Genomic DNA, 14,478 nt, shown 5'->3' with positions numbered 1-14,478 from the left:
TTAGGGAAAATAGGTGTCGACCGGCAGAAACATCAGTGGAGGTGCAGCTTGGAGGGAAAGAGCTGTACACTTAATGCTCTGGTTTTCCTTTGTTTCCTGTGTTTTCTGATCAAACATAGTCCAAAAGCAGGTGTTTGTGTAGAATCCTAACCATTGTGACACTGTTAAATATACAAATATCTCGCTTTGTAAAAATAAAAATTCTTCTTGAATTCCTTCCCTCATATATAGGAAATGCCAATGAAATTCTGGATGGGATAGCAGAGTGGGGGAATTGAATGTGTACCTTGTGTCACTCCAGGTCAGTACTCACAATGAGCTGATCCAGTGCATCTCCTGACAATATCTAAATGTTGATAACATTTACAATGATATAGCAGTTCCAAGTTAATACATTCCTGTTTTAAGTACTTTGGATTAAAACTGGCCAGTAGAATCCATCAACTGCTAATCAATTCCTAAGAATGTGCGTCAATGATGCTAATGAATTCAAGAAAAATATATGAACCCTCTATGAATATGGGAACCATTTGTTGTACATCTTTAAAATAGACAACTTTATGGAGATGAGCACAAGCTGATGGGCACTGATCAAGCCAGTGTTCCAAATTTCAGTCAATTGGGAGATTTTAACATTACAGGCTTTCAATTTTTGGCATTTACACTTGTAATCGGATAAAATGATCGACCTTTTAAAATCTCATTATTAAATGAAAACATGCTCTTTTCTTAACCTATTTGCATTTCTTGGTGTCCCATATGTGCAGTAAGCTCAGTACACTCCCACAACATCGTCAATATTAATTAAATTAAAACTCCCAAATATCTTATTTTAATAAGTTGTTCAAAGAAACAGCACAAGTCATTCCAGAGTACTTTCAGTACATCTATCACACTGAGGAACTAAAAACCTAATTCCCTTTTGAGTTCTCGTAGCAGTCATCTGCTTTTCCATTCATGTTGATGGGGAAACATTCACATATCACACTTCGTAAAAAGAAATCATAGAAATTATGGGTTCTTGTCGCCATCCCCTCCTCCCTCCAGGATCTCATATTTCATAAATTTATGCACCCACAACTTTGACCTATTTCTTGCATGGGTAACATCAGTCATAATGGCTTCCCTTTCAACAGGAAGGCGAAGTGAATTTTAGGTCTTGATTGTGGATCTGGCTTATTTCGTATGTTATCAATACACCTTATCTGAGACCACATCCCAGTTTTCTTCAAAAAATATTGTCTCTTCCAAGTTTCACAGGACATTACCATTCTTTCTTTTTCTTTCATTCCCATCCAAATTGCAGAAAATATGTTCAGAGTGTTGCCCATTGTCTTGCTTTGTAGACTGCACGAAAGAGACCAGAGAGCTGAAACAACCATTCGTCTGTTATGTCATTTGCACTCCAAGAAAACGTATTTCCAAGCAAAGGTTAGCTCAGTTGTTCACTGAGTGTATTTTGTACTCCCATAGATCAGCAGGAAGTGAGCTCTTTGCAAAATTAAGGGTCCTTCTACAGGAGCGTTGACTACATCTTCAGCCTACTTCAAAAAAGGTCCCTCTTAACATAGCTTACAAAACTGCTGTCAGCTGCAATTTTTTGTGTATGTTGATTCAGTTCTTTCAGAATTTTGGTTTCAGTAATTGCTCCAAGCCAGTTTTCATGATATGAGCACGTCATTTAAAATAAAATCACAAAATACAAAGAATCATCAAAGACTGAGACAGGAGGAAGTTTGAGTTCTTGGTCACAGTTTTCAACTTAGTAAAAGGGTATTTGTGAGGACCTAGCTGCTTTTTTTAAATCATCACTGACTACCAAAAAATAGTTGCAAATGCTCAAGTTAATTGGTGCATGTAACTTGGTTAAATAATGTTACCAAGACATTCTCTCCAGGACATCAGATATTTTGGTTTGTTAAGGAGGTACTTTCTGCCATGAATGTCAGTTATCACCATTTGAAGGGCAGTAAGAAGGAAAAGGGAAAACTTGCATAGCGTTTTTCATGTCTTCAGGCTGCGTTTCGCAGCCAAATGAATTACTTTTTGAATTGTAATCACTGTTGTTTTTCAGGCTGCCTTTACAATACAAACTGAGATTAGCTGTGAGGTTATAGAGCAAACTGCAAGAAGAATGATGTAGCCATCGCTCCTGTCCAAGGACCCCTGATTTTACAAAGAGCTCACTTCCTGCTGATCTATGGGAGCACAAAATGCACTCAGCATTCTCATCACTTGGTTGTAAAGCTATAAAATAGAAACGATTTTATGATCGCGTTGTATTTTCTTTGGGGATGAGAGACCTCTGGTACTAACACCCTAGGTGCTGTGCTGCAGATTGTATGCATCTGAACTCCCTCGCAGTGGTCCACTTCCTGCTGCCCACCCGAGATTCAAAGTTCCACTGTACTTACATACTTATTCTTACATTACAACAGTGACTGCACGAGAAGTACTTCATTGGCTGCAAAGTGCTTTGGGACGTTCTAAGGTTGTGAAAGACGCTATAGAAATCCAAGTTCTATCTTTAATATTGAATAACTTCGTAATTTGCTGTAAACAAAAAACTGTAATGGTCAGCGATGTAAGACTCGGGGAAATCACCTCTCCCCTGTCTATCTGTAGAACTGCGGAAATCGCACCTCACCCATCCGACAGTTTCCAAAGTTCAGACCCGCAGAACAAACAACACAAAAGCCAATGGATTTGTGAAACAAAACTTTGGTCTTGTTATTTAATACTTGCAGTGGAGGCAGTTCAGAGAAGGTTCACTGGGTTGATTCTAGAGATGAAGGGGTTGACTTATGAAGATAGGTTGAGCAGGTTGGGCTTTGGGTGTAATGAGAGAGGATTAATTAGCAACCTTGTTGTGCGAGGCCCCTTGGGGAAGAGTGACCATAATATGGTGGAATTCTACATTAAGATGGAGAATGAAACAGTTAACAGAGACCATGGTCCAAAACTTAAAGAAGGGTAACTTTGAAGGTATGAGGCATGAATTGGCTCGGATAGATTGACGAATGATACTTAAAGGGTTGACAGTGGATGGGCAATGGCAGACATTTAGAGACCGCATGGATGAACTACAACAATTGTACATCCCTGTCTGGCGTAAAAATAAAAATAGGAAGGTAGCTCAACCGTGGCTATCAAGGGAAATCAGGGATAGTGTTAAAGCCAAGGAAGTGGCATACAAATTAGCCAGAAATAGCAGCGAACCCGGGGACTGGGAGAAATTTAGAACTCAGCAGAGGAGGACAGAGGGTTTGATTAGGGCGGGGAAAATAGAGTACGAGAGGAAGCTTGCAGGGAACATTAGGACGGACTCAAAAGCTTCTATAGATATGTAAAGAGAAAAAGGTTAGTAAAGACAAATGTAGGCCCCCTGCAGTCAGAATCAGGGGAATTCATAACAGGGAACAAAGAAATGGCAGACCAATTGAACAAGTACTTTGGTTCGGTATTCACGAAGGAGGACACAAACAACCTTCCGGATATAAAAGGGGTCAGAGGGTCTAGTAAGAAGGAGGAACTGAGAGAAATCCTTATTAGTCGGGAAATTGTGTTGTGGAAATTGATGGGATTGAAGGCCGATAAATCCCCAGGATCTGATAGTCTGCATCCCAGAGTACTTAAGGAAGTGGCCTTGGAAATAGCGGATGCATTGACAATCATTTTCCAACATTCCATTGACTCTGGATCAGTTCCTATCGAGTGGAGGGTAGCCAATGTAACCCCACTTTTTAAAAAAGGAGGGAGAGAGAAAACGGAATTATAGACCGGTCAGCCTGACATCGGTAGTGGATAAAATGATGGAATCAATTATTAAGGATGTCATAGCAGCGCATTTGGAAAGAGGTGACATGATGGGTCCAAGTCAGCATGGATTTGTGAGAGGGAAATCATGCTTGACAAATCTTCTGGAATTTTTTGAGGATGTTTCCAGTAGAGTAGACAAGGGAGAACCAGTTGATGTGGTGTATTTGGACTTTCAGAAGGCCTTCGACAAGGCCCCACACAAGAGATTAATGTGCAAAGTTAAAAGCACATGGGATTGGGGGTAGTGTGCTGACATGGATTGAGAACTGGTTGGCAGACAGGAAGCAAAGAGTAGGAGTAAATGGGTACTTTTCAGAATGGCAGGCAGTGACTAGTGGGGTACCACAAGGTTCTGTGCTGGGGCCCCAGCTGTTTACATTGTACATTAATGATTAAGACGAGGGGATTAAATGTAGTATCTCCAAATTTGCGGATGACACTAAGTTGGGTGGCAGTGTGAGCTGCGAGAGGATGCTATGAGGCTGCAGAGTGACTTGGATAGGTTTGGTGAGTGGGCAAATGCATGGCAGATGAAGTATAATGTGGATAAATGTGAGGCTATCCACTTTGGTGGTAAAAACAGAGAGACAGACTATTATTTGAAAGGTGACAGATTAGGAAAAGGGGAGGTGCAACGAGACCTGGGTGTCATGGTACATCAGTCATTGAAGGTTGGCATGCAGGTACAGCAGGCGGTTAAGAAAGCAAAATGGCATGTTGGCCTTCATAGCGAGGGGATTTGAGTACAGGGGCAGGGAAGTGTTACTACAGTTGTACAGGACTTTGGTGAGGCCACACCTGGAGTATTGTGTGCGGTTTTGGTTTCCTAACTTGAGGAAGGACATTCTTGCTATTGAGGGAGTGCTGCGAAGGTTCACCAGACTGATTCCCGGGATGGCGGGACTGACGTATCAAGAAAGACTGGATCAACTGGGCTTGTATTCACTGGAGTTCAGAAGAATGAGAGGGGATCTCATAGAAACGTTTAAAATTCTGAAGGGTTTAGACAGGTTAGATGCAGGAAGAATGTTCCCAATGTTGGGGAAGTCCAGAACCAGGGGTCACAGTCTAAGGATAAGGGGTAAGCCATTTCGGACCGAGATGAGGAGAAACTTCTTCACCCAGAGAGTGGTCAACCTGTGGAATTCTCTACCACAGAAAGTTGTTGAGGCCAATTCACTAAATATATTCAAAAAGGAGTTAGATGTATTCCTTACTACTAGGGGGATCAAAAGGGGTATGGCGAGAAAGCAGGAATGGGGTACTGAAGTTGCATGTTCATCCATGAACTCATTGAATGGCGGTGCAGGCTCGAGTATGTTTCTATACTCATTGGAGTTTAAAAGAATGAGAGGTGAAATTATTGAAACATATAAGATACTGAGGAGGCTTGACAAGGTAGATGCAGAGAGGATGTTTCCACTCGGGGGAATCTAGAACTAGAGGGCATAGATTAAGAATAAGTGATCGCCCATTTAGAACTGAGATAAGGAGGAATTTCTTCTCTGAAGATTGTAAATCCATGGAATTCTCTGCCCAGAGAGCTATGGAGTCTGGGTCATTGAATATATTTAAGGTGGAGATTTTCGAGTGATAAGGGAATAAAGGGTTATGAGGAGCGGGCAGGGAAGTGGAGCTGAGTCCATGATCAAATCAGCCATGATATTAAATGGCGGAGCAGGCCAACTAAGAACATAAGAAATAGGTGCAGGAGTACGCTACCTGGTCCCTCAAGCCTGCTCCACCATTCAATAAGATCAGTGCTGTGCGACGAGGACAGGCTGGTGGGGGATCTTTGTCTTAGCGTAAGGCCCATGCATTCGTACGCCTCAGTAACTACATCGACTAAGTCCTTGAAGTTCAGCCTCTGTATGTGCGCAGACGCAGTCGTCATTCGCATACTGTAGCTCGACGACAGAGGTTAGGGTGGTCTTGGACCTGGCCTGGAAATGGGGAAGGTTGAACAGGTTCCCACTGGTTCTGTAGTTTAGTTCCACTCCAGCATACAGTAATATCCCCTTACTTTCAGATCAAGTGATAATAAACAAACGCTGGATACATACTAACACCAGCGAGTGGTTGATTCGTTGATGGCTGGACGTATGACTTTAACTAGCAACTGACCAAGTTGCCCCCTCTCGATTGCAGTAACGACTGTCTTTTCCCAACACGGTTTATACTCAAAAACTTGGTAACTTGCCTACTTGTACATATCAAACTAGATTAGCAGTTAGTTTTCTCATTTCTTATCAAAAGTCCATTATATATCGTTGACTTCAAGGTTGGCCACTGTTCTCATTCAAGATCTGTGGCCTCCTTTATCTGTGAGAAAAGTAGCTTGCAGAGTTCATCAGGTTTTAATTAACAGTTCCCACAGTAACTAGCCTCTTGGCCTCACGAGGCATGCTGGATTATAAAATTTGGTTAACTTTTAAGTTTGGTCAAGTTATCGCAGAGTTACAGCGAAAATATAGCAGAAAATGGTGTATTCTCACAGCATTGACATCACCAAAAGTTTGTAACATTTTTCTTTGACATGATTCCATGAGCCCCACTCAGTCTGCAACTCATGGAGGGAACGTGGGTGGGACTAGCTGAGGTGCTCTTGCAAAGAGTTGGCATGGGCTCAACTGGCCGAATAGCCTTCCATGCTGTAACCATTCTATGATTCTATGTTTTACATTTCTTGTCTTCACAGTATCAGCTGTGGCTCAGTAGATAGAACACTCATCTCTGAGTCAGGAGGTTGTGGGTTCAAGTCCCACTCCAGGGACTTGAGCACATAAATCTAGGCTGACACAGTGCAGTGCTGAGGGAGTGCTGCACTGTCGGAGGTGGTGTCTTTCGGATGAGATGTTAAACCGAGGTCCGGTCTGCCCTCTTAGGTGGACATAAAAGATCCCACGGCACTATTTCAAAGAAGAGCAGGGGAATTATCCCCGGTGTCCTGGCCAATATTTATCCCTCAATCAACATAACAAAAACAGATTACCTGGTCACTATCACATTTCTGTTTGTGGGAGCTTGCTGTGCACAAATTGGCTGCCGCGTTTCCCACATTACAACAGTGACTACACTCTAAAAGTACTTCATTGGCTGTAAAGCGCTTTGAGACGTTTGGTGGTCGTGAAAGGCGCTATATAAATGCAAGTCTTTCTTTTTCAGAAGCATTTTTGAATTAACAGATTGCTATTAAAAATAATAAGAGGTTATTACCTAGTGTCTGGGGTTCAGATGATTTTGTTCTTGTGGTTTATGGTGATGTTGAGCCCCTTTGCTTTGCTGTCATCTTGTAACATAACCAGAGATAATCATTTTGTACAAAAGCCCGACTTGCAATTCAGCAGGGTAGGCTGATAGCACAAGTTCTATTTTAAATGTATCCAAGAGTAAATGGCAGAATATAAGATGCTGGCACAAAGAATTGTGTTGTTTGTGGCAACTTGACTTAGCCTGGGGCTTTTAATTGGCAGAGCTGAGAGCAAGTGAAGGGGGACAGCAGGAGGAAAAAAATGGGTAAAGCAGAGGAGGAAAAAAAATAGGAAGTCTGATAAATGTCAAGGGCTTACTTGAAATTTTTGAGGTTGTTAGCAGCTGGTGAAAGGGAGATCTGCTTGTCCACTCCATCACTCTAATTCACTTTGAGATTGTGTTTGACTGAGCAAGATCAGGGATTGCTTTCCTCACATGGGCAAAACAAGGAAAACAGTTATTCACTGGCTGTACTCCTCAAGCTGCCAACAGCCGATTTGGAGCATGTAGACCATCTTGTAAAACATGCACAGTGTGTAATGAGAACTACCAAGGGACAGGTTAAATATTAAAGGCGCCTCCACTATTTTCTTTAACTTGAAGTGAACGATGTCTTCCAGATATTCCAATAGTTAAAGCTGCGTGGAATTTGAAGATTTATTTTTACTGCAGTGATTTGATCTTTTTGCAAAATTGTCAAAATATAGCACCATTTTCACTTTAGCTTGGACATTTGTCTGCAATTGCTTAAATTCCATCAAAACATCTGTAAAGTTAAGGCAGCTATTGCTGACTTCAGTACACAACAGCACAGTGGTCCTATTGAAATTTCCTTGCAACAATCAACAATAAACTGTGTACATTAGTCACATTCCTTTGATACTAGAACTAACCATAAAGTCTGCTCCTTGGTAAAGGTCACCTTGTGAAAATAGCCCGATGTCTAAATTGACCAATCTTGTTTGGAACCACAGTTTGAAAGAGCCCCAGCAGCAGCTACTTGCCAATGTGTCTCTAGCAAAGGCTGTAACCAATGGGTTAAGCAATAGCAGGTTAATCAGTATCAGAATTAAGAACGGTTTTACCCTTGTGGGATGGAGATGGGGGGTTGGGGGGTGGGGAGGGACGGGGGGAAGAAATACTTTATGTAAATTACTTTTCTTCGCCTCCCCATATAGTTATGGAGAAAAATTATTAAATATCACTCATACTGTAAGGAGAATTCTCTCCTTTCCTTTCTGACAGCTTACTCGAGCTCCTTACATGTCAAGTCTCAAAGCAAGAAGAGAACTAATTCTTTGATGTATGCAGCAGATCTTTCAGCAAATGGCTGTCATTTTGTTAACATCAATCAGCATCTTTCCTGGTCACGGATGCATATCCTGGACCAGTCTGTGATGTAAAAACAAATGAATATTGGCCATGTTCCCGGAGATTTTATTTGGCTGCTAGTTTATTTGGGCAATTTACATCAGCAGTCCTTTAAAATTCATTGCAAATACTTCTGATTAACTTTAAAATGTTTTTGATATTCAGTTTTGCATACAGGTATCTGTTTTAAATGTGAGTGTAGTTATCATTGAGGAAGCTCGGTTTGAAGGGAAACCAAATTAACATAACCAGTTGAAATAAAAAGTATGCAAAATCCTGCTGGTTAATGACTGTACCTCCTTACCAATGATTGTTAAGCCTCTTCACGCAGTTGGTCTGAGTAATGCATCCCTGTTAACCCTGCTGCAATCAGCACCCAGCTGTCTTAACATGATGTTGATTATTTTGTAAAAGCCTTGTCACCTATCTATTTTGGTATTTTTATAGAATAGATTAAAATAAAAAGCATTCCAACACATCCACGTACTTGTATTTCATCGAAGTTCATATTTCCTGCATAACAATAATGACTGCAATTGAAAAGTAATTAATAAACTTTGAAGTACTTTGGGGCATTGTGAGTTTGTTCTATATTTATTTCAATCTGTTAATGTTTGCAAGAAATTAAATGTTATTCTTTGGGCAGCCTGTCTGAATCTGTCAGAATGACCCCCGCCCTCCCCCAAAAGGAATTCACTTCTCCAAAAGCCATCAGGAGAGCCATTTTGTAAACATTGCCCTTCCAGGCATGATGCAAGGATGGTATACCTGTGTAGCCAATCAGTTGTCTCTCCTGATGGCTTTCAGGCTCCAAATCTTTGGAACACCTGGTTCAAAAATCTGAAATGCAGGTGGTATTTCTCCCCCTAACCCCTCTTGAGCCATGAACTCATTGAATGGCGGTGCAGGCTAGAAGGGCCGAATGGCCTACTCCTGCACCTATTTTCTATGTTTCTTCACTTCTAGTATGGTCCTGTTTGCCTGGATATCATTTTGAGTAGCCACCTGCATATTTTATAATTACTTTATAGTAAATTAAGTTGGATTTATTCTTATTTATTCAGTTTCCCAGCAAAAACTGAAATCCTGAACTTATTTGTAACTGCTGTATTTATGATTTACCTTTGAGGCCCCTCACTGACTCTGTCCACTTGACCACACATACATCTGGTGATGCCAGAATTTAACCTCTCCCTCGTCATGCCTACAGACATGACTGAAATATGGTTAAAAACTTAGAGGTACCTTAGTATAAAATTTGTATTGACATTGTAAAAAGGACCATTAACTTTGTGCATTGATGAGTTCCACCCCCAATGGCCTTCATAAAAACAATTAATATTTTGTTTGTAATATTTCCAGATGTAGCAATTTGGCTTTACTGAAAAGAATGTTACTTTCAAAAGCTCTAAAAAGTAGCAAGGTGTATTTTCAAATCTGTTTCAATATTATATATAATGTATTTCCAAAAAATGTGTTGCTAAGCCAACCCCACATACTCCCCCCCCCCCCCCCCCCCCCACCCCTGCAGGCTCTGGTATTACTGCAGTACAGGTATTGGATGTCACAGACTTGAGATGCACAGACTGTCAGAGCTACTGGCAGTGTCCTGCTTATTCTGCTTCCACTTAAGCTGCACTGTCTCCATTGCACTCCACTCACCCATTGCGTAGTGGTAACTCGGCAATTAACGTCGTCTTTTGTAAATTTAAGCTACATAATAAAAGAGTAGCAAGTGCCATGCATGGAGTTGAGGCAGTAATTCAATCTTCTGATTCTGTTGACACACTCAAATTACTCAAGCCTAGCTTTTACAGTTTGACGTCACCCGGACTGCTCAGTTGAATTACTGCCTTGTAAGTTGTTGCCAGCCATCTATTATCTTATATATCTAAACTGCGTGGCTATAAATAATACTAACATTATAATCGGTATGTCAACATGCAACGCCCTGCAATATGTTGAATTGGAAGTAGAAGTGAATCCTCCAATACCTATTCGTTTTCTTTTTAATAGTAAATTTCAGTGTCAGGGTAACGCAGGGTTCTGTTCGAAGACTATCTTTGTTCACAGTACTGTGTGCAGTTTTGGGCTGCATGCTATGGGTAGGATCTTCAGGCAATGGAGTGGCTGCAGTGCAGATTCACTAGAATGTTGCCCAGTAAGAGGAATTAGAAATACAACGAAAGTCTTGAAAAATTGAGGGCTTTTTTCATTAAAATGGAGGAAATGATGAGATTATTTGATCGAGATATTTTACATTTTGAAGGAATGGGACAGGACAGATAGAAATGGGGATTGGACAGGTTAGATGCAGAAAGAATGTTCCCGATGTTGGGGAAGTCTAGAACCAGGGACCACAGTCTAAGGATAAGGAGTAAGCCATTTAGGACCGAGGTGAGGAGAAACTTCTTCACTCGGAGAATTGTGAACCTGTGGAATTCTCTACCACAGAAAGTTGTTGAGGCCAGTTCGTTAGATATATTCAAAAGGGAGTTAGATGTGGCCCTTACGGCTAAAGGGATCAAGGGGTATGGAGAGAAAGCAGGAAAGGAGTACTGAGGTGAATGATCAGCCATGATCTTATTGAATGGCGGTGCAGGCTCGAAGGGCCGAATGGCCTGCTCCTGCACCTATTTTCTATGTTTCTATGTTACCAGTTTCTGAGGGGTCTGGAATGAGGGGACATGAACAGAACAGCAGAAACATCTTGTATTTGTATTATCATGAAAAAGGTCCTGAGGTGCTTCAGAGAAGCATAATCAGACAGAACTGGATGCGAGGCGACATACAGGTAGTAGGAGGGATGACCAAAAGCTTAGTCAAAGAGATGGGTTTAAAGAAAGAGAGGCTGTGCGGCTTAGGGAAGGAATTCCAAAGTGTGGGGTCTTCGTGGCTTTACCATGAGAGAAACTGTCCCTCAGTTTGCTTCCTCTGGTGCAACTGAGATATACAGTCTCAGCGGACAACCCTGGCTTATCCTTTTCTTAACACCTGCAGAACAGTATATTTTACAGTTATGTGTGCTTTTATAGTAGAGATTGTTTTTTAAACCCCTTGGTGTGCTGATGTATAAATATGCCCTCTTCTGTTTTAATAGACAGGATGATAAAGCATTTGGCACCTAACAATGAGGGCTACTGAGTGTGTTAAAACAATGGCCCTGAAATTCCAATGTCCTGGGTCCGTACAGAGTTCCTACGGACCCGGGAAGGCATCGGAAAAGCCGGGTTTCAGCACGCAATGCGCATGCACTGAAAACCAGCTTTTCCAATCTGTCAAGTTTCTGGCTTGACAGATCTCGCGCATATCGGGAGCGAAGATTTCCGATATTTACGAATATCTTGCCCTGCAAATGACCTTTAAAATCTTGCACCTGAAAAAGCAGGCATATAGCCTACTTTTACAGGCGCAAGTGTTTAAAAATACATAAAAGCATTAAAATTAAATTAAATAAACACATATGAAAACACACTAATGTTTAAAAATCTCCCCACTACCGTAAGCTTATTTTAAGGCATCTTTTTAAAAAAAAAAAGTCAGGAAAATATTTTTTATAAGAACTTTAATTTAAATGATTCTTAAATATGTCTTGTATTTTTCTATTTTTTATTGATTTTTTTTGTGTGTTTGGGGGTGGGGGGTTCTCATTCATAATACTGAAATCTCCAACTTGGGGAGTTCCCATTATTATGAATGAGAAAATACTGTACCTTGATTGGCTGCCCAGAGCCATGTGACTACAGCTCCAGTCCTGCGCACGTCCTGACGTGCATGCGCTCAGATGTGTAGGAGTGAAGGCCTCAGGCTCGGATGTTCGAGCGGGCGTAGCAGCAACAGGTATGTGCGCAGTTTTTTTTACCTTTTTTCTTTAGTTTGCCCACGGGAAGACCTCTATCGGAATTTCAGGCCCAATATGTCCACTTTTGCAACTGTTCTCAAACTAATTTAAACTCTTACAGGATTACTCGAGCAACTATAAGATTAACTATGAACAGGTCGCTTTGGTAATGGATGAACCATATTTATGACCCTTGTAATGTTTGTGGGTTTTATGGGACAGCTGTATTGTGCGACATTATCTGCATTTGAAAAACAATTTACTTGTGCTGTCGCGACATACTTGCAGTGCTAATCCAGAGGTTTCCTGCCTTTCAGGGAGACTATGATCCCACCAAAACAAAGGTGCTTCACTTGAGTATGAACCCCTGGAGTCTGGCAAAGGATAATCGCATGGCAGAGCTGAAGAGTTTGAAGGAAGAATGCGAGCATCTCAGAGAACAGGTGCGGATTCTGGAGGGAGGGGCAGCCCTTGAGCAAGTGGGGTCACTCACCAACCTGCCGCCGTCTCAGGAAATTTCAGGTATATTTTGATATGAGATATAATGTCAGCCCATCTGTTGCTGAAACCCTCACCCATGCCTTTGTTAATACTAGCCTTGACTATTCTAATGCCCTAATGGTTGGTCTACCACCACCTGTAAACCTGAGCTCATCCAAAACTCTCTTGCCTGTAAACTAACTCGCATCAAGTTCCGCTCACCCATCACCCCGTGCTTGCTGACCTACATTGGCTCCCGGTCCGTTAACATTTCGATTTTAAATTTCTCAACCTTTTGTTCAAATCCTTCCATGGCCTCACCCCTCCCTATTTCTGTAACCTCCTGCTCTGCAATTCCCTCTTTAAACCTCTCCAACTCTCTCCTTTAAGGCGCTCCTTAAAACCTATCTCTGAAGCTCATGGTCATCTGTCCTAATATCTCTTTATGCGGTTCGGTGTCAAATTTTGTCTGATAAATGTTCCTGTGAATCGTCTTTGGCCGTTTTTACTACATTAACAGTTCTATATATATGCAAGTTGTTGTTGATATCTTGGTGAATTGCAGTCGTTGGGAATAGAAATCCCCCAGTTGGGTGGCTCAGCGGTTTAGCTCTTTGGTGCTCCAGAATGGCAGGATAGTTCCCCACACACTGATTTCCCAATCTCAGTTTCCGCATTAGAGTCAAGTGTTTTCCTGTCTGGAGGAAGAATCAACTGGGACTGCTTTCACAGAACTACTAGGACGATGAGGAATGACATTGTAAGAGGCCTGAGAATAGATTGTGTGCATTGCCATTTGGGCAATGTTGTGTGACCCAAGGAGACCTGAATGAGGAGAAATGTGAGAAAACACAAAATAAATACGAGTCAAACCCTGTCTCTTTCCCCACCCACCCCTTGGCCCTGAATTATTCAGTAAAGCTGCCACATTCTTCTGCAATATGATTGTGCTCTTTATTGCATTCATCCCAGGATCTGAGCTGTGCTAATGGATGGAGATGACATGATACCTGAATGTCTATCCTATCAAGTTGTGCTATTGTTGTGAGGGTGAGATGGAGCATTGCCACAAGGAAGATCGAGAAGAGCGTTGGTGTGATGACGCAGCCTTGCTTGAACCCGGTCCGGATGTGGATTGGGTTTGTGGCGGATCTGTTGGTCAGGATCACGGTTTGCATGTCGCGTGGATCAGGCAGAGGAAGGATGACAAACTTTTGGGGGCAGCTGAAACGGAGGAGGACGACGCTCCATAGACCCTCACGGTCGACAGTGTCAAAGGCCTTTGTAATGTCAAAGAAGGCCATGTACAAGGGTTGGTGCTGTTCCCTGCATTTCTCTTGTAGTTGTCGCACGGTGAAGATCATGTCCATTGTACCTCTTAGTGGACGGAATCCACATTGTGACTCTGGGAGGAGCTCTTCAGCCACAGGGAGAAGACAGTTGAGGAGGATTCTTACGATGGCTTTCCCAGTGGCTGACAGCAGGGAGATTCCACTTTAGTTGCCGCAGTCGGATTTGTTCCCTTTTTTTGAAGATGGTTACGATTATGGCATCACTGAGATCTCCCGGCATGCTCTCCTCCTTCCATATAAGAGAGATGAGGTCATGCATTAATGCCAATAGTGCTTCTCTGCCATACTTTAGTGCCTCAGCGGGGATTCCATCGACAAAGCAAGCACTATACTTGGAACTCCTACACGGCAAGCGAGCCCCAT

The 14,478-nt window shown here is 42.0% G+C and overlaps 1 protein-coding gene across 1 annotated transcript in view; it reads left to right on the top strand.

Annotated features, from left to right (window-relative positions):
• Nucleotides 1–14,478, top strand: part of mad1l1 (mitotic arrest deficient 1 like 1) — a 614,071-nt gene that overhangs the window by 554,819 nt on the left and 44,774 nt on the right. Inside the window, exon 16 of the mRNA XM_070856648.1 lies at nucleotides 12,601–12,805. Coding sequence (XP_070712749.1) covers nucleotides 12,601–12,805 — 205 coding nt within the window. The remainder of the gene's footprint in view (nucleotides 1–12,600; nucleotides 12,806–14,478) is intronic.

This window comes from Pristiophorus japonicus, chromosome 15, assembly GCF_044704955.1.
Source record: "Pristiophorus japonicus isolate sPriJap1 chromosome 15, sPriJap1.hap1, whole genome shotgun sequence".
NCBI lineage: Eukaryota > Metazoa > Chordata > Chondrichthyes > Pristiophoridae > Pristiophorus > Pristiophorus japonicus.
The sequence above is the reverse complement of the archived record's forward strand: the minus strand, read 5'-3'. Positions and strand labels throughout refer to the sequence as shown.